General features: G+C 42.2%; 1 protein-coding gene across 1 annotated transcript in view; it reads right to left on the bottom strand.

Annotated features, from left to right (window-relative positions):
* Window positions 1-352: 352 nt before the first annotated feature.
* Window positions 353-27,641, bottom strand: part of LOC141051167 (uncharacterized) — an 80,036-nt gene continuing 52,747 nt past the window's right edge. The window contains 2 exon segments of the mRNA XM_073548032.1: window positions 353-5,186; window positions 27,546-27,624. Of these exon segments, the coding sequence (XP_073404133.1) occupies window positions 4,483-5,186; window positions 27,546-27,624 (783 nt within the window). The 3' untranslated portion in view covers window positions 353-4,482.

Genomic DNA, 27,641 nt, shown 5'->3' with positions numbered 1-27,641 from the left:
TATAGAGCATTTCGAAGCAATATTCAACAAAATATTAAAAAGGGGAAATATAAACACCTGGAAGTTTAGAAAACCTACATTTCCTTGACTAATGGAAGAGCTTAGTCTTGTACACTGGGATCATGCCATGGTAAAGCTGGAAAATGCAGATAAATGGGGGGAGAGCGAGAGCACGAAAGGTCAGAAATAAGGTCATGTAACTCATCTCTTGCTGAGATGCAGGGAGAGGGACGAAGAATGTGTAGCTGGAAGTTTTGGAACGGAGTTCCTCCTGAGGGTACCGTTTCCACTGGTCATCACAGGAAGGTAGATGAAAAATGTGGAAAGATTCCGGCACAACTATTCAGGGATAAAATAAACTCTTTATTCAAACATCCTTGCAGATGTTGTCCTTGGTGGGATTTGAACCCAGGACCCCAGCGCTGCAAAGCTGCAGTGCTAACCACTGAGCAACCATGCCGCCGCCACCACTCTTGGCCATGCAAGGATTTCTGTCCTGTGCTTGCTGTATACCGTGTATCCTCTGCTTGCTGTGTGCATACTTCCTGGCTGTATACTTACGCCTGCCCTTCCTGAATCTTAAAGAGACAGTGTGCACATTCCTAATGTGTCCCCTGCCTATTGCTAAGAAGCAACTGGTACTTAAGGCATCTCCACCAATGGGAAGATGCCTGGGCAACATTCTCTTTCAGCCTGTGAGCAACTACTGAGTTTTGTTTATATAACTGGATATTTATTGATTTTCCAATAGAAATTTACAGAATGATAACACATCAAGGTAGAATGCATGAAATCATTCAATGCAAAACAGTTAACGAACATAATAGAGACAAATATAATTGACAAGACAGTGAAACATAAGGGAGGGAAGGATAAAAGATCCCAGGGAAAGATGGCACATTTTGCTGAGTAAATATCGATACTAAGCCTTCCGAGCCCAGTATACGTCCCACAGATTCCACGTTGCTTCAAAACTTTCAAACGTATTATTTATTAAAGCAGTGAGATGTTCCATACTTCGTATGTCCTGTATGCGGGAATGCAACTCGTCAAGTGACGGAGGATAAGCCAGCCTCCACTTCCTTGCTATTAAACATCTTGCGGCTGTGGTCAGATGTAAATGAATCTGCTGAATCCTACTTCCAATCTGGAATGGGGGGATATTGAGCAAGTAGAATTTAGGGTCTAATGGAATATGAAGACCAGTAACTTCGAAGATTAAAGTTTTGACCCTACTCCAAAACCCTTGTATAATTGAACAAGTCCAAAAAATATGGGTTAGGTCTCCATCACCAGAACCGCATCTCCAACATTGCCCAGATATATTAGGATTAAATTTCTGCAATAACGAAGGAGTATGATACCAAAACATAAGTAATTTAAACTGGTTTTCCTTATACGTATAACAAGTGGAAGTCTTAATTGCCCTCCTCCAGACCCCCTGCCACACACCCGGAGAGATTCCCCCAAGAAACCCTCCCACCTGTCCATATAGGAGTGTCTGGGAGACTCCTCCGGACACGGGTCTAATAAAATCCTATAGATATCAGATATAAGACCCTTGGTCGATACTCCTGCCCTGCAGAGCCTCTCAAAGCGGGTTGGTTTGGAGACTACTAAGGAAGAGTAAAGAGACTGCATATAATGCCTAATTTGTAAATACAGATAGAAAGAGTTTGAAGGTAAGTTGAAGCTCGATTGCATCTTATCAAAAGGTAACAAGGATCTAGAGTGACTATCAACTATATCAGCAAAACAAAACTTAATCAAGTTCCCCCTAAAGCTGTCTGGTAGTTTGGGATTAAACAAAAAGGAGGTTAGTGGAGAGCATTTCGACATCAGTGGGAATTTTTTTCCTACAGGTATTCCAAATCCTCTTAGTGAAAGATATTGGTCCCAACGTGTGCGAGTCAAGTTTATTTGAGGTAGTTGCCCATAGATAAGAGTTGGGGTGGATTGGAGCCATCCACAACTTCTCAATCTCCATCCACCTATAGAATGCTCTAGGTGCAGACCAGCTCAAATGAGCTGCCCAATAATATTTGGCGATACCCAAACCTCCCCTATCTCTGCTAGCTAACAATTTGGTTTTTGATCCTGTGCCTTTTATGGGCCCAGATAAAATGGATGATAGAAGACTGAATACCCTTCAGGTCTCCAGGGGGGACCGCAATGGAGAGTCTCGAATAAATATAGTAGCTTATGGAGAATAGCCATTTTAACAGCTGATATTCTCCCAAATAGGGATAGTGGTAAGTTATTCCATTTATTAAGTATTTGTTTCAATTCCGAAAACAATTGGGGGTAATTATGTTTGAATAATAAGTTGTATCTAGAGGTCAGCTGCACTCCCAAATATTTCAGGGCAGTATCCTGCCATTTGTAGTTATAATTATCTTTTAAGGAGCTTAATGATCTGTCTGGAATATTAAGGGGAAGAGCCTCCGTTTTTGCTTTATTTTATAACCCGAGAGCTGGCCAAACTGTTTTAGAAGTGAATGCAGACTGGGTAGGGTTGTATTTGGCTGGGTCAGAGTTAAGAGCACGTCATCAGCAAATAAAGACATGTTTGGGTCAAGGCGTATAGCCGCAGCTAGTGGTTCTATACATATAACGAAGAGTAATGGAGAGAGTGGGCAACCCTGACGGGTGCCATTAAAAATTGGAAAAGGCTGAGACAATGCATGGGGTAACTTTACAGCCGCCGATGGGTGTGTGTACAAACTTTTTAGGGCGGTTATAAAAGGTCCCGAAATGCCAAAATGAGCCAGTGTTTGAAACGTAAATGGCCACCCAAGACGATCAAAAGCCTTTTCAGCATCTAAGCTAAGTAAAAGTGCTGATTTCTCTATTTTATTGATCAATAAAATAAGGCTGATTACCTTTCTTGTGTTATCTCCCCCTGTCTGCATGTAACAAACCCACTTGGTCTTTAAGAATTAAAAGGGGAAGCAGGGTAGACAACCGTAGAGCCAGCAATTTGGTAAAAAATTTTAAGTCTGCATTAAGTAAGGCTATAGGCTTATAATTGTCACATTCTAAAGGGTCCCTTCCTGGTTTGGGAATAAGGGTGATATAAGAGTGAAGCATGGTGGGTGGAATTGGCAAGCCTGTCAAGAATTTGTTAAATAACTTGACTAAGTGCGGGGTTAGTATGGTGCTATATGTTTTATAGTAGAAATACGTTAGTCCATCTGGACCGGGGGATTTACCATTGGGAAGAGAAGGACATCCAAAACCTCCTCCTGCGAGATATCCCTGTTAAGAGAAGACAAAGCTTCTATAGTAAGTGAAGGAAGATTGCACTTTTGGAGAAAGGATTGCATAACTCTCCTCCCCACATCTGAGTAACTACTGAGTTTTGACTACTGAGTGATTGACTTCTGTCAACCCAACCAGCTCCATTACCCACAGCAACCACCAGAGGGAGCCCAAACTCAGAAGTCAGGTCACAAGTGTTCACAACAACAGACATTGGACAGAGGAAGATTGGAAAAAAGTGTTATGGACAGACAAATCCAAATATGAGGTGTTTGGATCACACAGAACATTTGTGAGACGCAGAACTGAAAAGATGCTGGAAGAGTGCCTGACGCCATCTGTCAAGCATGTTGGAGGTAATGTGATGGTCTGGGGTTGGCTTTGGTTCTGGTAAACTGGGAGATTTGTACAAGGTAAAAGGGATTTTGAATAAGGAAGACTATCACTTCATTTTGCAACGCCATGCCATATCCTGTGGACAGCGCTTGATTGGAGCCAATTTCACCCTACAACAGGACAATGACCCAAACCACAACTCCAAATTATGCAAGAACTATTTAGGGAAGAAGCAGGTAGCTGGTATTCTAAGTGTAATGGAGTGGCCAGCGCAGTCACCAGATCTCAACCCCATTGAGCTGTTGTGGGAGCAGCTTGACCGTATGGTACGCAAAAAGTGCCCATCAAGCCAAACCAACTTGTGAGAGGGGCTTCTGGAAGCATGGGGTGAAATTTCTCCAGATTACCTCAGCAAATTAACTGCTAGAATGCCAAAGGCTTGCAATGCTGTGATTGCTGCAAAGGAAGCATTCTTTGAGGAAAGCAAAGTTTGAAGGAGTAAATTATTATTTAAAATAAAAATCTTTTTCAAACCTTGTCAATGTCTGGATTACATTTTAAATTAATTTGGCAACTCATTTGATTAATAAAACTGAGTATTCATGGAAAACACAAAATTGTCTGGGTCACCCCAAACTTTTGAATGGTAGGGTAGCTGCATAGTCACGCCCCTCCAAGGTAAAGTCTGGTTTGTGGCACAGTGGGACCACAATCCTTGCTTGCACCAACCAGTGTAGGCATGAGCGTTGCAGATGGTTATTGTACTTTTGTCTTGCAAAATTTGTCTGTGATTTAAAAAACTGAAAAAAATAAAAATTCCCCTGTGAGAGATCTGTATTGTGTAACAAGACTTTTTCTCTGTAAAACATTTTCTGCATATTGCTTCTACCTTGTATGTGTTCTCTGATGTCTAATAAGGTTTGATTTCTTGTAAAAACACTTGCCACATTCTGAACATGAATATGGCTTCTCCCCTGAGTGATTTCTCTGATGTGTAATAAGACTTGATTTCAATGAAAAACATTGCCTACATTCGGAACATGAAAATGGCTTCTCCCCTGAATGAATTTTTTCATGTCTTAGAAGACCCGATTTCTCTAAAAAACATTTCCCACATTCTGAACATGAAAATGGCTTCTCCCCATTATGTCTTTTCTGGTGCTTAACAAGTTCTGATTTATCTATAAAACATTTCCCACATGCTAAACATGAAAATGGTCTCTCTCCTGAGTGATGTTTTTTGTGTCTAACAAGATGCGTTCTCTGAGCAAAACCCTTTCCACATTCAGAACATGAATACGGCTTCTCCCCTGTGTGAATTCTCTGATGTTTAAAAAAATCTGATTTCTTCTTAAAATATTTCTCACATTCTGGACATGAATATGGTTTCTTCCCTGTGTGAGCTCTTTCTTTCTCTTGATCGCTATTGTCTTCTCTATTTTGCTTAACAGTCTGTCCAAAAGGATTTTTTCTGAGAAGGGCTTGAGGTGTATCTGAGATAACATGTTCTTCATATGTATCTGGTGTGGTATCAACTGCTTTAACATCTGAAAATATCAAATCTGTCTCTGAAGTCCTGAAACAGTCATCTGCCAAAAAAAACAATTATTACAACACGTTGAAATATATTTTACGTTTTTATTTCATTTCTACACAAATTGTACTAAAATTAAAGTATTTAAAAACCGATTCAGGGCAGTTTTGGCAAGAATAGATTTCAAAGCAGAGGTTAATAGATTATGATGATAGGCCACTATGTTGTGCATTGCGGTTAAAGGCAACTACTCCATAGATTTATGTTTTAGTGTCAATTTTTGTAAACTATAAAAGATTTATTTTTAGTGAAATATTCATTGGAGACTCATAAAGAGGCTGTAAGTCAGTGCTATTAGGTCAGACGTTTCTAACCTGGACATTGGTAGTCACATGTGGCTTGCAGGCCCGTGATATGTGACTTGCGGCTGTCTGCCACCTTGGTACATTAGGATGATACTGCCAGTTATAGGGTACCTTGAAGCTGGCATGCTTGATATTAGAATAATAAAAGGGGGCAAGATGAGAACCCCTAGATGTAAGTATACTGCCTCAATATATTTTCTGTGGACACTTTGATGTTATACCGGTAATAGGAGCTCTGGATGTTACTTCTGTGGGTAAGGGAAAAGGTGAAGTTAAGTGGGAGCTGGATGTCAAAATTTTGGGGGAAAAGAGGGTGCGCCTTATAGTCAGAATGTACTTAGCATGGTGGCAGCAGGAGCCAGACGATTCTTTCGGTGGTCTGACATTGCAGGGTGATGATCTCGCTCCCATCCCAGCCTGGTGCGACGGTGCAGGGGGATTCCGGCGACATTTTTTGAAAGCCCAGAGCCCCGCACTTCTATTGCCTCGATGCTGTGGCCTCGGGGAAAATCACCGCCAGAGACAGCGTATGCACAGATTGCGATCTCAGCTCCAAGATCTCAATCTGCACCTGGGGAATCAATTTGGCCTCCGGGAAAATGGCCGCCTCCGGCGGTGCATGCGCAGATTGAGCTCTTGGCTCCGAGATCTCGGGACGACATCTCAATCTGCGCATGCACAGCCTCCGGGGGCCATTTTTCTGGAGACCACAGCATCGAGGCAATAGAAGAGCGGGGGCTCCGGGCTTTCACAAAATGTCACCATAGCCCCCCGCACCACCGAACCAGGCTGGGATAGGAGAGCATCGCCCTGCTGAGTTGGACCAACCGAAGAATCGTCCGACTCCTGCTACCAGTGCTGCCAATCCCCTCCCCGGGTAAGCTGAATTCAGGACTGTAAGACGGACCTCCATTTGACACATTTATTTTTCTTTGTCCCCATTTTCCTTCTGAAAATTTGGGGTGCGTCTTATGGTCCAGTACATCTTAATAGTCTGAAAAATATGGTACATATCTTTTTTTTATCCATTTTTATTACAATTTTTGGAAGACAAAGAACAAAAAGCAACAATTTAGGAATTGTTCCTAATGTTTATTTTACACCTTTTGCTATCCAGTAAAAGTGATAAGACAACTATATTCTTTAAGTTAGAACAAATCATAGAGATTCGAGATTGATACTTTTTTTTGTTTTTCACTACTTTTAGTGAAAATAATTTGGACTTTTATCGCCGTATTCTAAGAGATAAAATATAGCTTTATTTTCACAGCGGTGTGTATAATTGTTTTTACTCATATTTGAGTGAAGAAATCATATAAAAAAAACCTAAAAACGATACTTTATTATTAAAAGACCAAAGGTCACACCACAAAGTGAACAAAACTAAACAACAACGTGTCCAATAACATCCAATTACAAAAAACATGTAATGGGGGTTACCTAGGAGTCCCTAATACAGTCTAACGCTCAATCCTTCCTTACCGCGGAGGTTGGCACCCTAGGGGGAACGTTGTGGCGCCCCCGCTCAACGGTGGCTGTCCCTAGGGACCCTGATGAACCCTGCAGCCACTAGGGATCCCTTCCCCGATGCTAAAGGGACCCCTATCATTAGACAGAGATCAACTATAATAAGGAGGACCCTAATCCCAAAAGGATTAAAAACAAAAGGAACACATTAATATACTGGCATTAAAGTGATGGCATCGTGGTGACGTGATTCAAATAAATACAGTAGAGAAGGTCCACAGCATATAGAGTATCAAATATCATTTACATGAGGTTAGATCCAAATGGCACAGAAATGCAAACTCAACAAATGGTGAATCACTAAATAGCCAAAAATTTGCATGCAAAATGACAATGATCATGCCACTAGATTAGAAATACGGTGCCATTAGATACATAATTCAAACACTCAGTGATCAATGCTGCAGATACTCATCATGTCACACGCCATCTGCCATATACGTGAAGCGCCTCGACGCGTTTCGCCCCATCTGGGCTCATCAGGAGGGCCAATCTCAATAACAATAGTGTCCTGATGTGGTATAGTAGATGTGCTGGCATGATAGCCCTTATTTTATAGTTACCGCCACAGCGTTCGCCAGCTCCGGACGCTATGAAGGGACACACCCCCTTAACGCTACTGCGCATGTCCCGACTCAAAAAGACTCACCCATTGGTTATAGAGTGTCTCATTCATTTCCTCACATCGAGTATGCCTATCATGACTTAGATAACGCCCCTGTCACGGGTGTAAAGGCAAACCCACCCTACCCCCGTATTATACTGCGTTTGATGATAAACGCGCAAAGTCCCGGGGGATGGATATGTGTTAACAGGAACATGTATTGATGAATACGGGTCAGTTTGACCTAATTCCTAACACGCATGTCGCTCATCAATATACCAAAGTATGGGGCTTGCGTATGTACAACCCGGAACTGATTTTATTATTTCCGGGTAGGTCAAAGGTGAATCTCACTGTGCAGAGCCGCGGCCTCTCAAAAGCGCACTTACTTCATCCATAACACAAACGTGTCCACCGTGCAGGATCCAGCTTGGAAGCACCACTATCATACATCCCTATTACTGCGCATGTCCACCATCGGCCATTCAATGCCCGCATTCAGAGCGGGTACATAGCACTCAATGAAAGCCGGCAGAAAGCATCCAGAACAAAGCACAATAGAAACAGGTGAACCCGATCCTCCAATCCAGCAGAGCAGAGGCAATGTATACCGCTAGCTCCACAAATGACAGACAATTGAAGCCCATGTTCGTCTCTTAAATATGGTACCAGATGAGACACATACAGTGTAGATCCATGATAAAAAGCATCATGTTAATAGGTGCATTCTGTCCTCTATTTATGTATATATATTTGGCCAATGTATACATCTATGATTAAACACGATACTTTATATTAACAGAGCAGAGGCAATATATACTACTATCCTCATAAGTAACATACATTTTAATGCCCGTGTTCATCTCTTAAATATGGTGCCAGATAAGACACCCTGTTAGTAGGTGCATTAAATCCTTTATTAGTGTATGTTACGCCAATACATAAATCTGTGATTGGCCAATATCAGACCTCAAACTACCTTGATCATCTGGGTGGTCTCAGAGCGGGGTGTCAAGTCCCTAATAATATAAGGGGGAAATAATCATCAAAAGAATTTGTCATGGTAGATCCATGTAGGTCTTTAAACTAGACCTTAACAAGAATTAGGAAAACAGTCCAGTCTTACATTTGGTCCTCATATGAACTATATCCGGGTTTAGTATAAAAATTAATATATAGCAGACCCGTGAAGAAGGAAGAAAAATCACAAAAAACAGGCAAAGGAAAGTTGTTCATTTAGTCCCCTCGGTTCACGACTCTCCATCCTGAATATCCATTCACACTCTCTTTTCAGGATGGTTTTATCCGTATTACCTCCTCTGGGATTAATATTCACTACCTCAATAATCGTGAACCTGACCTCAGCAAGGGAATTATTGTGGAATAATTGCATGTGCTTAGCCAAGGGGGTGTCTCTCCCGTTCCTGATGTCTCCCATGTGCTCGCCTACTCTACGTCTGAATTCCCTCTTCGTCTTCCCAATATAATCCTTAGGGCAAGAGCAAGTGGCCAGATAGATCACTCCAGTGGTCTTACAGTTTGAGAAATTGCGTTGGTAGAAGGTCTTCCCCGTGGCAGCACTACAAAAGAATTTGTTGGGCTTCATCCATCTACAAAGGCTACAGTCCCCACACTTGAAAAAACCAATAGGTTTCCTCTCAAGCCAAGTGCCCTTTGGTTCCGGTCTCTTGTATTGACTATGTACTAGCATGTCTCTAATGGACTTCCCTTTCCTGAATGTAATATTGGGGCGTTCGCCTATCAGACTTCCAATATCCGGATCTAATCTCAGAATATCCCAATGTCTTGCAATAATTCTCCTAACTTCTTGATGTTTATCATCAAATGTACCTATAATTCTCACTATTTCAGATGTATCCTGTTCAGTACGTTTCTGTAGGAGTTGCTGCCTATCCGCTCTTTCAGCAAAGTTTAGTGCTGTATCCAAGACATGTGTCGGATATCCCTTTTCCCTAAATCTGTTATACATGTCCCCAGCCTGACTATAAAAGAGGTCATTTCTCGAACAATTTCTCCTCAGTCTAAGGAACTGGCCTTTAGGGATTCCTCTCTTGAGAGGGACAGGGTGATGACTCTGCCAGTGAAGCAGACTGTTGGTACGAGTAGGTTTAAGATGAATACTCGTTGAAATATTCCCGAAAGATTCTCTCCTGATTTCAATATCCAGAAAGGCCAGTTCTTGCTTCTCAATTTCAAAGGTAAATCTGAGATTGATAACATTATGATTAAGCTCATTGACGAACAACTCAAATTGTTGTTTCGATCCTGACCATACAACAAAAACATCATCTATATAACGATACCACATAGAGATGTGTTGCTGCCACCATTTAGTGTCACCTCCGAACACAATAGTCTCCTCCCACCAGCCCAGGAACAGATTAGCATACGACGGGGCACAGGGGCTCCCCATCGCGGTGCCCCTGAGCTGGTGGAAAAACCTACCGTCGAAGGTGAAAACATTGCGTGTGAGGGTGAAATTGAGAAGAGATGATACAAAGCTATTATGCTTTCTGCAAGCAATTGACCTTTGCTGTAGATAATGTTCAACACTGCTGATCCCTTCCTGGTGTGGGATACTACTGTATAATGCTTCTATATCAATAGACCCCAGCCAAGTACCTTCCTCAAGATGGATACCTTCCAGTTTTAGTAATAGGTCCGACGTGTCCCTCAGATATGAGGGGAGTGAGGTCACAAATGGACGCAGAATTTGATCTACATAGATCCCACAATTTTGTATCAGGGAGTCCACCCCTGAGACAATTGGGCGTCCTTTCAAAGGATCTATACCTTTATGTACTTTTGGAAGTGCATAAAATGTCGCCATCAATGGGAACTTGGGTACAAGGAAATCAGATTCAGTTTTAGAGATTAATTCATTCAAAAGAGCCTCATCAACTAAGGTTCTAAGTTCTGCCTTATAGTCCAATAGTGGACTCACCTTCAGGACCTCATAGGTGAAGGCGTCCTGCAGAATGTTTAGACACATCTTGCGATATTCTAGATGATTCATAATCACGAGGTTACCACCTTTATCAGATGATTTAATAATCAAATGGTCATTTCTCTTCAGACCCATGAGGGCATCCCGTTCCCCCATTGCCAGATTCTCCTCATCATCCCAGTTAGTTCTTTTCATAATCCTTTTGAGATCCCTCTCAACTAGTGATGCAAAAATGTCAATGTTCTTAGTATCCCCTTGAGGTGGCATCTTTTCACTCTTGTTTTTAAGTTTAGTAAAGGGACCTTTTCCATCCACTGGGAGATTCTCATTCTCTCTGAGGAGACCCATGAGTGCTTGGTAACTCTCAATGTCCTCATCACTAAGGCCTTGTCTATGGCACTCCTCCCGGTCATTATGTCTAAAAAATTTTTTCCATTTTAGTTTTCTGCAGAACAGATTGAGGTCCTTCACCCACTCAAAACAGTTGTAACTGTTAGTGGGGACAAAATTCAGTCCTCTTGATAGCACAATAGATTCTTCTTTACTTAAGGTGTGCGAGGATAGATTTATAATTTGACCCTTAGTTAGTTGAACCGGGTTCTTAGATGATAGCCTGCCCTCGCACCCCGCTCCAAAAAAGAGGACGAAGAGGATAAGGGTGTAATGGAGGAGGGGGTAGTCAAGGAAGACGGTCCCGCAGGTACCAATGACATATTTACTTTTGAGTAAGATACTTCTTGTCTCATACTGCCCCTGTATGACCCTCTTCCCTTTCTTCTCCCCCTTCCACCCTGCCATCTTTGTTTCGGGAAAGTACCTCTGAATGATGGTACACTGTCTGCTCTTTCTGTATCTGAGACTTCTAAGTCAGACGACGATGCCTCTGACTGTCTTTGTTTGAAAATTGAAAACTTGGTTCTCACTGAAATCCCTCAGATCCCTTTGAAACTGAAGGTGTTTTCTTTCCTTCAGAAGGGCCTGATATCTCTACAGAGGTTTGTAACAATCCTTCCCTCCTGGCAAAATCAGGGTCCGTTTTATGCTTGAGAGTTTGCTCAATTAGTATATTGAGTTGGCTATTAGACCTCTCAAATATTTTCTTTTCTTCTGCTAATAGGATTTGCATAAACCTTAATGATGCCTCAATAGATTCCTTTGTCCAGATATTCAAAAATTCAGGTGAGGCAACTCTTTGGGAAGGACTAATATTAATTCTAAGCCCTCTTGGTACAATACGATTTTTCAGATAATTTTCCAGTGTCCTAATCTCCCACCAGGATTTAAGATAGTTTTTATAACCAACATATGTTTCGTTGAACAGATTCTTTAATGCCTGTGGGCCAGTATTATTCTCTATAGTACCACCAACGTTGAACGCCTGATTTGCATCCTCCATCCATATATCCGAATTAACCGGACCTGTAAGAAAACTGGCCATTCCAATTCCGAATTAATAACAAAAATCACTATCAAATGTAAAGGGTCTCGAACCAAGAAATCATATAAAAAAAACCTAAAAACGATACTTTATTATTAAAAGACCAAAGGTCACACCACAAAGTGAACAAAACTAAACAACAACGTGTCCAATAACATCCAATTACAAAAAACATGTAATGGGGGTTACCTAGGAGTCCCTAATACAGTCTAACGCTCAATCCTTCCTTACCGCGGAGGTTGGCACCCTAGGGGGAACGTTGTGGCGCCCCCGCTCAACGGTGGCTGTCCCTAGGGACCCTGATGAACCCGACTCAAAAAGACTCTATAACCAATGGGTGAGTCTTTTTGAGTCGGGACATGCGCAGTAGCGTTAAGGGGGTGTGTCCCTTCATAGCATCCGGAGCTGGCGAACGCTGTGGCGGTAACTATAAAATAAGGGCTATCATGCCAGCACATCTACTATACCACATCAGGACACTATTGTTATTGAGATCGGCCCTCCTGATGAGCCCAGATGGGGCGAAACGCGTCGAGGCGCTTCACGTATATGGCAGATGGCGTGTGACATGATGAGTATCTGCAGCATTGATCACTGAGTGTTTGAATTATGTATCTAATGGCACCGTATTTCTAATCTAGTTGCATGATCATTGTCATTTTGCATGCAAATTTTTGGCTATTTAGTGATTCACCATTTGTTGAGTTTGCATTTCTGTGCCATTTGGATCTAACCTCATGTAAATGATATTTGATACTCTATATGCTGTGGACCTTCTCTACTGTATTTATTTGAATCACGTCACCACGATGCCATCACTTTAATGCCAGTATATTAATGTGTTCCTTTTGTTTTTAATCCTTTTGGGGATTAGGGTCCTCCTTATTATAGTTGATCTCTGTCTAATGATAGGGGTCCCTTTAGCATCGGGGAAGGGATCCCTAGTGGCTGCAGGGTTCATCAGGGTCCCTAGGGACAGCCACCGTTGAGCGGGGGCGCCACAACGTTCCCCCTAGGGTGCCAACCTCCGCGGTAAGGAAGGATTGAGCGTTAGACTGTATTAGGGACTCCTAGGTAACCCCCATTACATGTTTTTTGTAATTGGATGTTATTGGACACGTTGTTGTTTAGTTTTGTTCACTTTGTGGTGTGACATTTGGTCTTTTAATAATAAAGTATCGTTTTTAGGGTTTTTTTATATGATTTCTTGGTTCGAGACCCTTTACATTTGATAGTGATTTTTCATATTTGAGTGACAAAAAGTAATAATGCAGGGTTGTTTCGAGGCTCTGTAATTGGAATGAGTACACTTTAAATCCTTTAACAAAGATCTATTGGAGAGCAAGTCTGGTGCCAGCAGCTACTTTAATTTCAGTTCCAGAAGCATACATTTAACCTGCCGCATTTAAAAAGCTCATCTTTGCATCCTTTTAGCATTTGGGCACCTTGATTGAGTGTCCAGGAGGCCTGACCTGAATTGCTGCCTTCAAATCAGTCACCTCATCTCAATAATCCAGCTAGGAATAATGGAATAGGATCATGTTTAAGCAGCACGTCCGGAGGCATCTATACTGCTCCGTCAGACGTGAAATTCTTGGACCAGTGCCAAAGAAACCAAAGTGAAAGTATTTGCTTAGAATATTGTCATTAAAGGGGTTGTCCAGGCAAATTTAACATTTTACCAGTAGCTTGGAATGTTAGAAATGACATATGAAGCTATACTTTCCTACTGGCTCTTGTCTTGAGCCAGCATAGACCACTGCATGCTGCTAAAAATTAATGGCGATGTCCCACTTCTGGTGTAAATCCAGACCACAAAATACAGACCACAGAGTAGAGTGCACTGCATCCAAGTACGTGACGATAGGCAAGTATAATTTTATTTCTTATTTTCTAAAATACAGTATTAACCTACTGGTAAAATTTTGATTTGCCCAGACGACACCATAAGAATGAAAGTTGGAGGTTCAAAGAAAATCAGATACCATCATAGTTCTGACCTTAAATGATGCCAACTAACAATCCAGCAGGGCTATTACCACGAACAGCCCGAGACACCACATGGTAAAGTATAGTCTCTTTGGGTTAAGGGGAGGTTTGCTTGCCAAGCTGAAACTTAAAGGAGTTGAGAGCAGGGAACGATTTAGGAGAGGAGCCCGTGCCTAATTTGACAAAAGAAAAAAAATTTGCCTGGCCCAAATACTGAAAGGATTAAGAGGCTGAAAGATCTTTCTCAATTTTGTTGGTGGAGGTGCTTTGCAATTCTTATTTGGTAGCGCATATTGTCTGGCATGTAATGAAATGATAACGAACAGAACTCCAACATGTCCAGGTTCTTAGATGGATTAGTGACACTAATTCTGCCATATATGGCCTCTTTCACACATCTGTTTATTTCATGTACCGGAAAAACTGGTACTGGAGATATCCGTGTCCAAGTGTGTACTGTGTGTGGCAACCGTGTGCCACATCAGTACCACACGGACAGCCGCCGGGGAATAAGCGCTACATTAAGCGCTGCTCCCCAGCAGCAGGTGCTGAAGCCAACTCTTATCATTCTCCCCTGCTCTGTCAGGGAGCAGAGGAGAATGATGAGCGTTATATTAAAGTCCGAACGACAGCAGGTGGGGGTGTGGAATACCCCGCACCTACCGTCACTTTTATTAGCGGCAGGTGTTGGATGATGGGGGTAACAATCCCAAAAGCCCCCACCTGCTGTTGTTGATGACAGCCAGCTTCAGCACCTGCCGCCGGGGAACAGCGCTTACTGTAGCACATATTTGCCGATGCGTGTCACACGGAGGACATCAATGTGTTCTCTGTGTGCGGGACGTTTTGCCGTCCGTGCTGACGGCAAAAAATGGACATGTCAGCGTGTTTTGAACACTGACACACAGTCCATGGAAACACACTGACATGTGCACAGACCCATTCATCTGAATCGGTCTCCATAAGTACGTGTCTCCGGTACGTGTGAAAACAGTCACCACACATACCGGAGACACGGACGTGTGAAAGAGGCCTCAGATTGAGAAAAATAAAAGATTTGTGACGTCCTTAGATGTCTGGGCTGCACGTACACTACACTGAATGGACCATTATGTCCCACTGAATTCCATTCATGATGGGGATCAGAGATTGAATTATTTTTTTTTCCCGTGAAAAAGGTATTCTCTGTAGGTGCAGGCTATAATCTAGCATTAGATCAACATGAAATCCAACCAATAATAATCAAGTGCCTCTAAGCAATTACAAATCCCGTCCGTCCCATAGGTGGTGATAATAGCCCCAAGACAGAAAAGGCACTATGCACAAACAATTAAAAATCATTCATTTATTGATAAATATTAAAAAACAAACAAACATGGAAAACCTCTGTTATAAGACACGTACAAAGCTATGTAAATCCAAGAGATCATTAATATTGGACAATGGAGAGATCATAAATGTTATACAATTGATGAAAATGCTATGGAAAAAATACAAATATGGAAAAAATATTTTTTACCATACAGTAAGCCAAGGATCGCTACCTAGCGGCTTCGGACAATTGAAGGGAGAGTGAGTTTTGCTCTTGGTGGTATGGTGTCCATGTGGAGACTTTTTTTGAATTTGTATTACCATGATTGCTATTTTGAGCTATAGGTACATATTCATATGGCTTACTGTATGGTAAAAAATATTTTTTCCATATTTGTATTTTTTCCATAGCATTTTCATCAATTGTATAACATTTATGATCTCTCCATTGTCCAATATTAATGATCTCTTGGATTTACATAGCTTTGTACGTGTCTTATAACAGAGGTTTTCCATGTTTGTTTGTTTTTTAATATTTATCAATAAATGAATGATTTTTTATTGTTTGTGCATAGTGCCTTTTCTGTCTTGGGGCTATTATCACCACCTATGGGACGGACGGGATTTATAATCTTGCATTGAATAAATCCCTGTGATCTGTACATACCACTCAGAACTGCTACTGATTGGATGATATAATGAGATCTTTGGATCAAACCCACTAGGTTCTGCCAAGCCCCTTAGGGAGAACCATCATGCTGAGCAGACTTGACCACATAATAGAAGGAAAAGTCGTAATAAGAATTCAATAGGTGAACATGTAGGAGGATCATTAACTGAGGGTGTGCATGGGGGACCAAAGAATCACAGAGCTGCGATGCTGGAAGCCAAGCTATGTAACCCCAGAATGAGTTCATGCCTGCTCTGGAGCCCAGGTTCCTACTCTTTTTCTGATTCTCCCGGTCGAAGGGTGAGTGGAAAGGGCTTACAGCTGAGGAAGGAAGAGCGTTCATTCACGCCTTGACCCGCCCAAGTGGGGGAAAATGAGAAACATTTTCAGTGATGACCGTTTGCTATATATACATTTTAATCAAAGTTTAATTCACTTTTGGTGAGGCAGTCTGATAAAAAATCTGCTTTTCTTTAATGTTTATTTTTATTACAGTGTAGGTAAAGTAACATGACTGTTTTATGCTCAGGTCATAGTGGACACAGCATTACCAATATGTCTACTTTAACATAAAAAATACATTTTTAATGGTAAATTTTTTTGTGTGTGTTTTTACAGTTTTAGAAATTTTATCAAACTGTTTTTTTCCTTTTTTTACTCACTATGGGATTTGAACTCTCAATAGGCTGATCATTGGTCTAATCCACGACGATACTTCTGTTTCAGTACAAATGTGCTTTTCAGTTTTACAATGATACAGGTCCTACTAGACCCTACTTATGGCCAACCTTCGCAGTACTTCTGGCTGGACATGGATGTGACTGCTACGGCTAGTTATTGACCACCCATGTCTGTAAATTCATCACAGAATCAAGAACAACCCTGAAATTATTTTTCGGTGTGGAAATAAAATCTCAATTTCAATTTGTCACAATAAGGCCGGTTTCACATTAGCGCATTTTCAGCGCGCGCACGGCCGGGGGTAGCTCCGCCCCCGAGCCGGCTCTCTGCCCGGCGTGCCCGCCCCTTCCTTGTAGCGCCGCCTCCTAGCGGACAGCGGCGCCTGCGATCGGCGCACCCTATCTTTAGCATAGGGTGCGCCGATCGTGCGCAGGTCGTGCGCTAGTTGCGCTTTGACCTGCGCTGCGCACTTTTGACGGTGCGCCGTGCGCGCCAAAATCCAACTTTTCGGATTTTGGCGCGCACGGCGCACCGTCATAAGTGCGCAGCGCAGGTCAAAGCGCAACTAGCGCACGACCTGCGCACGATCGGCGCACCCTATGCTAAAGATAGGGTGCGCCGATCGCAGGCGCCGCCGTCCGCTAGGAGGCGGCGCTACAGGCAAGGGGCGGGCACGCCGGGCAGAGAGCCGGATCGGGGGCGGAGCTACCCCCGGCCGTGCGTGCGCATAAAATGCGCTAATGTGAAACCGGCCTAAAGATGACATTTTCACAATAAAATCACCTGTCATTACCATCCAAATAATAAAAAAAATCTGTTACACACTCTAACAAAATCAATTTATAAATGTGACTGAGTAGAATTGATTATATCATTGTATTTAGTGGTGTCCAGCGCCGTTCTTCTCTTGTTCTCAGGGACGTCACCACTCTGTAGACTTTCTGGATCACGCTGTGCTCAGTGAGATCCGAAATGGCTTTTACAATGTAAGTTTATGGAGCGTCAGCAGAGGTGTATCTAGGTTTTCTGGCAAGAAATCAGTTTGGCGCCCACCCTCCCCCCTGCACACATGCGACTTGCACACTTAGTCAGGAAAGATGTATATCTTTGTACCGTGTTAGCCAGTACATAGAAAAACAACATGGATATGAAATTACTGGTATTGAAAGGTAACTTCACATCTCAGAGAGAGAGACGTGTTTGGGAGTATAAATTTATGACGACCTTTGACACTCTCAGTGCTGGAATGAATGTGTCACATGGATTTATGTCTTTTTACATCAATTAAGGAATTTGCTTTCAAGACCTGGTGGGGGCATCACAACACATTAGGAGACCCCAATCAGAGGACAAAAAAACATCCGGACTCCTTATCTATGTACTGGTCCAATATTTATGTTTCTCCCTCTCCCATACTGATAGTTCTGCTTCACGTCACTTGTCTTATCCATTGCATTTTTTCTGTGTTGTACTGTGCATAAATATGTGACTCTTCAGATTTTGTATTAGTCTAGCCTGAAGAAGAGACCTGAGTAGTCTCGAAAGCTTGCAATGTGTTACCATCTTTTCAGTTAGCCATTAAAAGGTATCAACCACTGAGGACTCTCAATTCTGCACACTTAGTCATGTACCGACGAGCTGCTCTCCCTAATGCTCTCAATGTTCAGTGAAAAAATGAGAGAAGCAGGAAAAGAAGCTTTTGCTGTCACAATCGCATACTAATGAAGTTTCTATGTGATGACTACTGGAACCTGCAGAGCTGAATCCTGACATTGCAGCTTCTGAATTCTCACAACTAATGCACTGCACACATTTAGGATTCTCCCTTGCCGACGGACAGTCATGTCAGCACAAGTATGTGATTTGTATATTTCTGACCACACACTGACTAGACGTGCCCGGCCTCGCTCCGTTCATTTTCATTGAGTGAGGCCACACATGTCTAATTAGCATGTGACTGCATGTATGTAAAATCGCCAACACCAGAGAATCCTGAAAGCATGCAGTGAGCATTGTGAGAATTCAGAAGTCTGCAGTCACATAGAATGTCTGCAGACTCATCACAAACCTGGACAACCCCGTTAATGCTTCTAACAAATAAAAACATGAGAATTAGTCAGTATCACAAATAACCAGGGCTGTGGAGTCGGAGTCGGAGTCGTGGAGTCGGAGTTAGTTTTGGTTGGAGTCGGAGTCGGTAGAAATGTACCGACTCCAGCTTTAAAAAAAATGTATTAATATTTCATAATTGAGCTTTCATATGAATTTTATAAATGTTACTCAAATATATATGTTCTATCAAACTATGAACAACAGTGATAAGCAGTTCTGCTGGAGATAGAGACATTTCTTACTTCTTGTGTGTCACTGTTCTCCACTGCCCTTATCTAATCTTATACTTGGTTAACCTCATGCTGCCCCAACCCCCCTACTTACAATGTATGAAACTGAAAGTGAAAATGTGTTGCAAATTCTTAGTAGTAAAGCTCCTCCTCTAGACTAGATCATACTAGGTGTGCATCTTCCAAGCATCTCACAGCTGCCTGCTACTCAGAAGAGGAAGAAGTATTATCATTTCAACAAACTTTGCATCAGTTAACTGTGAGTACATGAGGAATAATAACAGTATTACTGACCACTATATCAGTTGTACGACCTGGCAATAATTTTGTACAATTGTTTTTAGGAAAAACAATTGTCATTTGGATTGTGGATGCAGAATTAAAAACCTGAGAATGTCAAAGAAGCATCACATTAAATCAGCTGTATTTGAACATTTCACCATCACTCAAGATAGAAAACATTATGTCTGTCAGTGTATGACAAATGATCCAGACGAAAACAAATGCTGTGAAGCCAAGATGAGTGCATATTCAGGCAAAGATAAAAATGCTCCTACCAGAGCTTCTAATCTAAAGAGACATTTACAGCGCTTTCATCCTGAAGTACTGAAAGCAGTGGATGAGAAAGACTGCATCCAAACCAATGAACCAGTGCCCAGCTCTTCCAGCCAAACAAAGGAGCAGAGAACTTTGCAGCCATCAGTTGCAAGATATTTTGTCAGTGACAAAGTTACTGTGACAATGACAGTAGATACATTTAAAAAAAAAGATCATAGAGCTTGTTGTAAAGGATAGTGTGCCTATTTCATTATTTTCACGACCAGCTTTTATGTGTCTGAATGGGGAAATGGCCCGCAAGCTTGGTGTTTCTCTGGAGAGAGAGAGTATTAGAAAATTAGTAATCGAAGAAGCTTTTAAACAAAAGGAAGAACTTAAAAAAACTCTAAAGGGACGCTTTCTGTTTCTTAAAATGGATGCCTGCACACGTCACAGAGTGAACTATTTTGCCATCAATGTCCGATTTGTTTGTGACAAAAATGAAATAGTTACCAAGACATTGGCAGTAAAAGACACCAAAGCTCATCACACCAGTGAGTTTCTCCAGGTCTTGGTGGAAAAGGTTCTGCAAGACTATGAACTTTAAAAAGAGCAAGTTCTTTCTGTCGTAACTGACAATGCTTCAAATAAGTACTATTAAGCTAATGAATGAGAGTAATTATGGTGACCAGCAGCTAGAAGAACATTCTGGGTCCACAGACACAGAAATGTTTGAAATAGAGGAACACAGTATTGTAACTGAGGAGCAAACTGAAGTTGCTTCAGATGAACAGCAACATGATAGTTTAGATGATCTTGTTGAAACTGTGTCAATATGTTCTTTCATTCATCACATGCGCTGTGTTGTGCATACGCTACAGCTGGCTATAAGAGACAGTCTGCAAGAAGGACATGCTGCTGCACTGATTGGCAAGGTGACAAAATTGGCTACTGTTGCCAGAACCCCTAAAGTTGACTCAATTTTGAAGACGTGCTGGAAAAGGGGCAATTATTGATCAAGCCACACGATGGGGCAGTACTTACTTAATGATTCAGCGCTTGGTTGAACTGAAAACCTTTCTTGTAGACATGGCTAACTGTTATGATTGAGTCACCGTAGGAGGCAAAAACAGAAATGCTAGCTAAGTCCTGAAAACCGGAGAAGTTGGCAACTATCAGATTGCAGACCCCTGAACCTATCAACACAACTAGCAGTAGCCGTGGGGGGTTCCTACGATGACCTAGACCCCTCGATCACAGCCGGAGAGATACATAGGCCTAAAGAAGGAAAGGGGAAATCTAACTGCCCCAGAGCAGACCCCAAAGCAATAGGCAGCCCCCCACATATAATGACGGTGAAGCAAGATGAAAACACTTACACAGACAGAAAGACAGGCTGAGCAAAGACGGGGCCCAAAAACTACCTAGATAGGAACGGATAGGAAGGCTGCTGTCTGCAATCTGCCAAAACCCTGTAAGAGACAAAAGTCAACAAGCTGATACAAAAATGGCCCTGAAGCAACTAAGCTTCAAAAACTAAATCAGCACTCAGGTACTTTCAGAAGACAGAGTTCAAGGAACACTGCACACTCCAGCAGGGAGTGGCAGAATCCGAAAAGCAAGAAAAACAAAAACAAATCTTAGATGCAAAAAGGCAAAACAGAAAACTTAGCTTTAGGAGAGCAGGAATCAGACTGGAGTCCAAGAGTCCACAGAGAAATCACCCGCAGGGCAGAAAGGGCATAGGCTGCCTTAAATCCAGTCAGTGACTCCACTCAGCCAATCGTCTTCATTAGTCCCAGGTGCCTGATAATCAGGCTCACTACCTTCCTTCACTAGAATAGGGAGTTCACCAGGCCTCAGTGACGGAGGGGAAAATGAACTCACAACAGCTAACCCTCAACTGACGCTAAATGAAAGTCAGTGGAATCAGGTGACTGAGCTGGAAAAATTGCTAGAGCACCCATTTACAGTGACTAAAAAATTACAAGCAGAGGACTTAACTCCAGGTATTTTCTTAAAGGAGTGGAAGAACCTGATGTTTCGCCTGTCCCAAAGAGGAGGGTTAATTGCAAGTGGCATTGCTACATCAATGAAACGGAGAGAGGAGCTACTATTACAAAATAACATTCTTTTGGCAGCTGTTTATGTAGACTCAATGCATTGGATTCTTCTACATGATCAACAGCTAAGTAAAGGAAAAGAAGCTCTGTTTGAAATAGCAGTAAGGATGAAAGGGTTGCAGAACAGTCAGGAGGAACAAGAAGAAATTGGTCGTCCTGCCACATCTTCACCCTCATCATCAACTGATGAAGAATTTAATTTCGAAAAATATTTGGATCACAAGGACCGTGCAAAGCGTTCCCGCATAGAAGAAGAGTCATCCCCATCAAGGAACACAGCCAGTACATTTCAGCAGAATTTTTCATGTGCACTAAAAGAAATTGAGAAATTTGACCATTCATCAAAAATAACAGTGCAACAAGCGATTCCTCTGTATCCTGACATTGTCAGAGATGTTGCCCGAGTGGTTACTGCTTTGCCACCAACAAAACTTAGTGTAGAGAGGTTGTTCTCTGCTCTCAAAATAATTAGATCAGATTTGAGGGCATCCATGAAGGAGGATCTGACAGAGGCAATACTTTTTCTGAGGACAAATTTATAGATTTCTTCTTATTAACTGCATAAAAGTGTTTATTGCATATTTACTTACAGTTTAGAAAAGTTTATAAAAGTTATTTGCTATATTCTAATTGTATTCTAATAAATGTAGTTTTTGCTCTAAGTGGTCTGATTACTTATATGATGGTGAGAAACTGAATAAGCACGTTGTTTAATATTTTACAACAGTAAATTTGTTGTTATGAATTGGCCATTTATGAAGGAGACGGAGCCGGAGCCGGAGTCGGAGTCGGAGCCTGATAAAATCCAGGAGTCGGAGTCGCAACTGTGGCTTACCGACTCCACAGCCCTGCAAATAACATTTACATCCAGGTACCTTATAGATGATGTCATCTCTGGAGTCGTTCTCCTTCTTTTCTTCTTTTTGTACAGACCCCATGATGAGTTTTCTCATCCACAGCCATCTCTGCAGACTTCCATCTTCTCCGGTCTTCTGCAGCAAATCTCCATGATGCCCTTAAAGATAGAAATGTCATTCTAATGATCCTGAATAAAAAAAAAAAAAAGCCCCTCACTATATTGTTTGCACAAAATATGACCCCCACACTGTCCCTCTTATGGTACATACTCTTCATACTGATCTCTACTTTCCATACCGGCCCCCTCTACACACTGTCCTCTCACACTGTGTCCTCCCTATTGGGCCTAGTCTCTATACTGTACTCTGCCATCACAATCCCCCTTCTTGGTATACTGTCCCACCCTGGCTGTACCCTTACACTGTCTCCCCATGCTATGCATCCAATACTCAGTTTCTATTCTGTGCCCACTCACTTTACGCCCCCCATACTGTCTCCTCACACTATTCCCCTCCCTTCTTATACTGTCTCCTCGCACATCCCCCGTTCACCATACTGTCTCCTCATATATTTACCCTCTCACTTTCTATACTGCCTGCTCACACATACCCCTCACACACACCCTACTGTGTCTGCACACCTCCTATCACCCTCACTCTCCGTACTCTGTTTACATACTTTTTCACATTGCTACTCATACTGTGTCCGCATATATTCCACTCGCTCCTCCTCTGCAGACTTCCATCCGGTCTTCTGCAGCAAATCTCCACGATGCCCTTAAAGATAGAAATGTCATTATAATGCTCCTGAATAAAAAAATGCCCTATACTGTTTCCTTGTACATGCCCCCCACTAATGTTTCCTCATACATGCTCCCATACTGTTTCCTCGTACATGCCCCCCATTCCCCCGTACTGTTCCCTCATACATGCCCCCCATTCTCCTGTATTGTTTCCTCATACATGCCCCCCATTCCCCTGTACTGTTTCCTCATACATGCCCCCCATTCCCCTGTACATGCCACCCATTCCCCTGTACTGTTTCCTCATACATGTCCCCATTCCCCTGTACTGTTTCCTCATACATGCCCCCCATTCCCCTGTACTGTTCCCTCATACATGCCCCCCATTCTCCTGTATTGTTTCCTCATACATGCCCCCCATTCCCCTGTACTGTTTCCTCATACATGCCCCCCATTCCCCTGTACTGTTCCCTCATACATGCCCCCCATTCTCCTGTATTGTTTCCTCATACATGCCCCCCATTCCACTGTACTTTTTCCTCATACATGCCCCCATTCTCCTGTACTGTTTCCTCATAAATGCCTCCCCACTCCACTGTATTGTTTCCTCATACATGCCCCCCATTGCACTGTATTGTTTCCTCATACATGCCCCCAATTCCCCTGTATTGTTTCCTCATACATGCCCCCATTCTCCTGTACTGTTTCCTCATACATGCCCCCATTCTCCTGTTACTGTTTCCTCATAAATGCCTCCCCACTCCACTGTATTGTTTCCTCATACATGCCCCCCATTCCACTGTATTGTTTCCTCATACATGCCCCCAATTCCCCTGTACTGTTTTCTCATACATGCCCCCATTCTCCTGTACTGTTTCCTCATACATGCCCCCATTCTCCTGTACTGTTTCTGTTTCCTCATACATGCCCCCCATTCCCCTGTACTGTTTCCTCATACATGCCCCCCATTCCCCTGTACTGTTTTCTCATACATGCCCCCCATTCTCTTGTACTGTTTCCTCATACATGCCCCCCCATTCCACTGTACTTTTTCCTCATACATGCGCCCCATTCCCCTGTACTGTTTCCTCATACATGCCCCCCATTCCCCTGTACTGTTTCCTCATACATGTATCTCCCTATTTGCTCCTCATTGTGTCCTCAAATCTCCCCCACTCCAAATCTCTACACACATTAAACCCCATCATCCCCACTCCATATCTCCACATACATATTAAATCCACCCATCCCCACTCCAAATTTCCCAACCCACATTAAATCCCCCATCCCCCTCCAAATCTCCCAACCCACATTAACCCCTTTACCCCCAAGTGTGGCTTGCATGTTAATGACCGGGCCAATTTTTTACAATTCTGACCACTGTCCCTTTATGAGGTAATAACTCTGGAACGCTTCCATGGATCCCGGTGATTCTGACAATGTTTTCTCGTGACATATTGTACTTCATGTTAGTGGTAAAATTTCATTGATATAACTTGCGTTTGTGAAAAAAATGGAAATTTAGCAAAAACTTAGAAAATACCGCAATTTTCCAACTTTGAATTTTCATGCCCTTAAATCAGAGATATGGCACACAAAATACTTAATAAGTAACATTTTCCACATGTTTACTTTACATCAGCACAATTTTGGAACCAACATTTTTTTTGTTAGGAAGTTATAAGGGTTAAAATTTGACCAGCAAAAAAAAATGAACATTTAGGCTAAGTGCACACGTAGCAGAAAATTTATCCTGAAAAACCTGACTCCCTTCCCAGAAACCGCGCGTTTTTTTCTGCGTGTTTTCAGCACGTTTTCTGCGCAGAAAACGTGCGGTTTTTATGCGTTTTGTTTCGCACGTTTTCAAAACGCATAGAAATAGCCAGAAACGCGGAAAAATCAGCGAAATTAATGAGCATGCTGTGTTTACCGCAATGCTTTTTTTTTGCGGTAAAAAACGCATCAATATGCACAAAAAGTGCAAAATGCATAAAATTGAATGGGAAGCTTTTTAGCGGTTTTATTGGAAAATCCGCTAAAAAAACGCTGTGTGTGAACCCAGCCTTAACTTTTTTTCACAGAAAAATTACTTCAGGTCCAATTTTTTTTATTTTACTAAAGGCAACAGGAGAAATTGGACTGCAAAAGTTATTGTGCAATTTGTCTTGAGTACGCTGATACCCAATATGTGGGGGGAACCACTGTTTCGGCGCATGGCAGAGCTCAGAAGGGAATGAGCGCCATTCAACGCAGAATTGGCTGGACGCCATGTTTGGAGAGCCCCTTATGTGCCTAAACAGTGGAAACACCCCCACAAGTGTCCCCATTTTGGAGACTAGACCCCCCAAGGAACTTATCTAGATGTGTGGTGAGCACTTTGAACCCCCAAGTGCTTCAAAGAAGTTTATAATGTAGAACCATAAAAATAAAAAAAATTATATTTTTTTCCACAAAAATTATGTTTTTTCCCTCAATTTTTTATTTTCCCATAGGGTAACAGATATTGGACCCCAAAATTTGTTGTACAATTTGTCCTGTTTGGGCGCATGGCAGAGCTTGGAAGGGAAGGAGCACCGTTTGACTTTTTCAACGCAGAATTGGCTGGAATTGAGATCAGACGCCATGTTGCGTTTGGAGAGCCCCTGATGTGCCCAAACAGTGGAAACCCCCCCCAATTCTAACTCCAACCCTAACCCCAACACACCCCTAATCCTAACCCTAGCCCTAATGGGAAAGTGGAAATAAATACATTTTTTTAACGAGTTGACGTTTTTATTGGTACCATTTTCGGGCACATTACATTTTTGATCGCTTTTTATTCCGATTTTTGGGTCGCAGAATGAACAAAAACCAGCATTTCATGAATTTCTTTTTGGGGGGGGGCGTTTACATCATTCTGCGTGTGGTAAAATTGATAAAGCAGTTTTATTCTTTGGGTCAGTACGATTCCAGCGATACCTCATTTATATCATTTTATGTTTTGGCGCTTTTATACAATAAAAACAATTTTATATTAAAAAATGATTATTTTTGCATCACTTTATTCTGCGAGCTATAACTATTTTATTTTTTCGCTGATGATGCTGTATGGCGGCTCCTTTTTTCCAGGACAAGATGACGTTTTCAGCGGTACCACGTTTATTTATATCCGTCTTTTTGATTGCGTGTTACTGCACTTTTTGTTCGGCGGTATGATAAAGCATTGTTTGTTTTTGTTTTTGGAGGGGTTCACTACAGGGGCTAACTAGTGGGATAGTTTTATAGGGCGGGTCGTTACGGATGAGGCGATACTAAATATGTGTACTTTTTTTGTAAAAAAAAAAAAAAAAAAATTAAAGGGGGATATTTATTTTTTTATGAATTTTGTAAAAATTATTTTTACTTTATTACTTTGTCCCAGGGTGGGACATTACTATATAGTGTCAGATCGTTGATCTGACACTTTGCACTGCACTGCTTCTCAGCACCTGCTCTCAGCCACCAGGGAGGAAGCCCTCGGAACAACGCGAGCACAACGCGTTGTTCTGAGGGTCTCAGGGTAGCCCCCTCCCTGCGCGATGCTTCCCTATGTGCCGGGAGCGGTCCGTGATAATCCCTATCCCTCCCTATGTGCCAGGAGTCAGCTGTGATGATCACACATATTAAATCTCCCCATCCCCCTCTAAATCTCCCCACACATTAAATACCCCAATTCCCACTCCAAATCTCCCAACGCACATTAAATCCACCATCCCCCTCCAAATCTCCCCCCACACACATTAAATCCCCAACAAAATGCATTACCATCCATAGGAAATCCGCATCAATTCCGCATGCGTTATCTGCCAAGAGATGCGGATTTTGTGCAGAACATTCCACAGACTAATCTACAACGTGTGCACATACCCTATCAGTATGTCTTTGGAGTGTGAAAGGAAACCAGAGGAAACCAATGAAAACACGGGGAGAACACACAAACTCCTTGCAGATGTTGTCCCCCTGGTGGGATTTGATCCCAGGACCTCAATTAAAGCAACAGAGCTAGCCACTGAGCCACCGTGCCACCCATTTGCCTAATTTCCATGGAATAAGGCTGAACTACTAGTATATCACATAGTAATAAATAAGGTTTACAATAGCATTGGGTGGGATAGAAACTGATACAAAAGCTACTTCCAAGTCTATAAGTCATTCTCTGTTACACCTATTAGCGAATAGAGTGAATCCCAAACCAGACGATTTCAGTCCGAGCCTAAATTAAATCCCTCGACATTTCTCACCTGTAGGAATCTCCTCTTTCCACCGCTCATCACCCCTCACATATGTCTCTGCAGTATTAATATGGGGCAGATATTCACCCTGAAAGAAAGATTGTA

This window comes from Dendrobates tinctorius, unplaced genomic scaffold, assembly GCF_039654945.1.
Source record: "Dendrobates tinctorius isolate UK_male_01 unplaced genomic scaffold, ASM3965494v1 ptg000155l, whole genome shotgun sequence".
NCBI lineage: Eukaryota > Metazoa > Chordata > Amphibia > Anura > Dendrobatidae > Dendrobates > Dendrobates tinctorius.
This window is presented reverse-complemented; position numbering and strand designations above follow the sequence as displayed.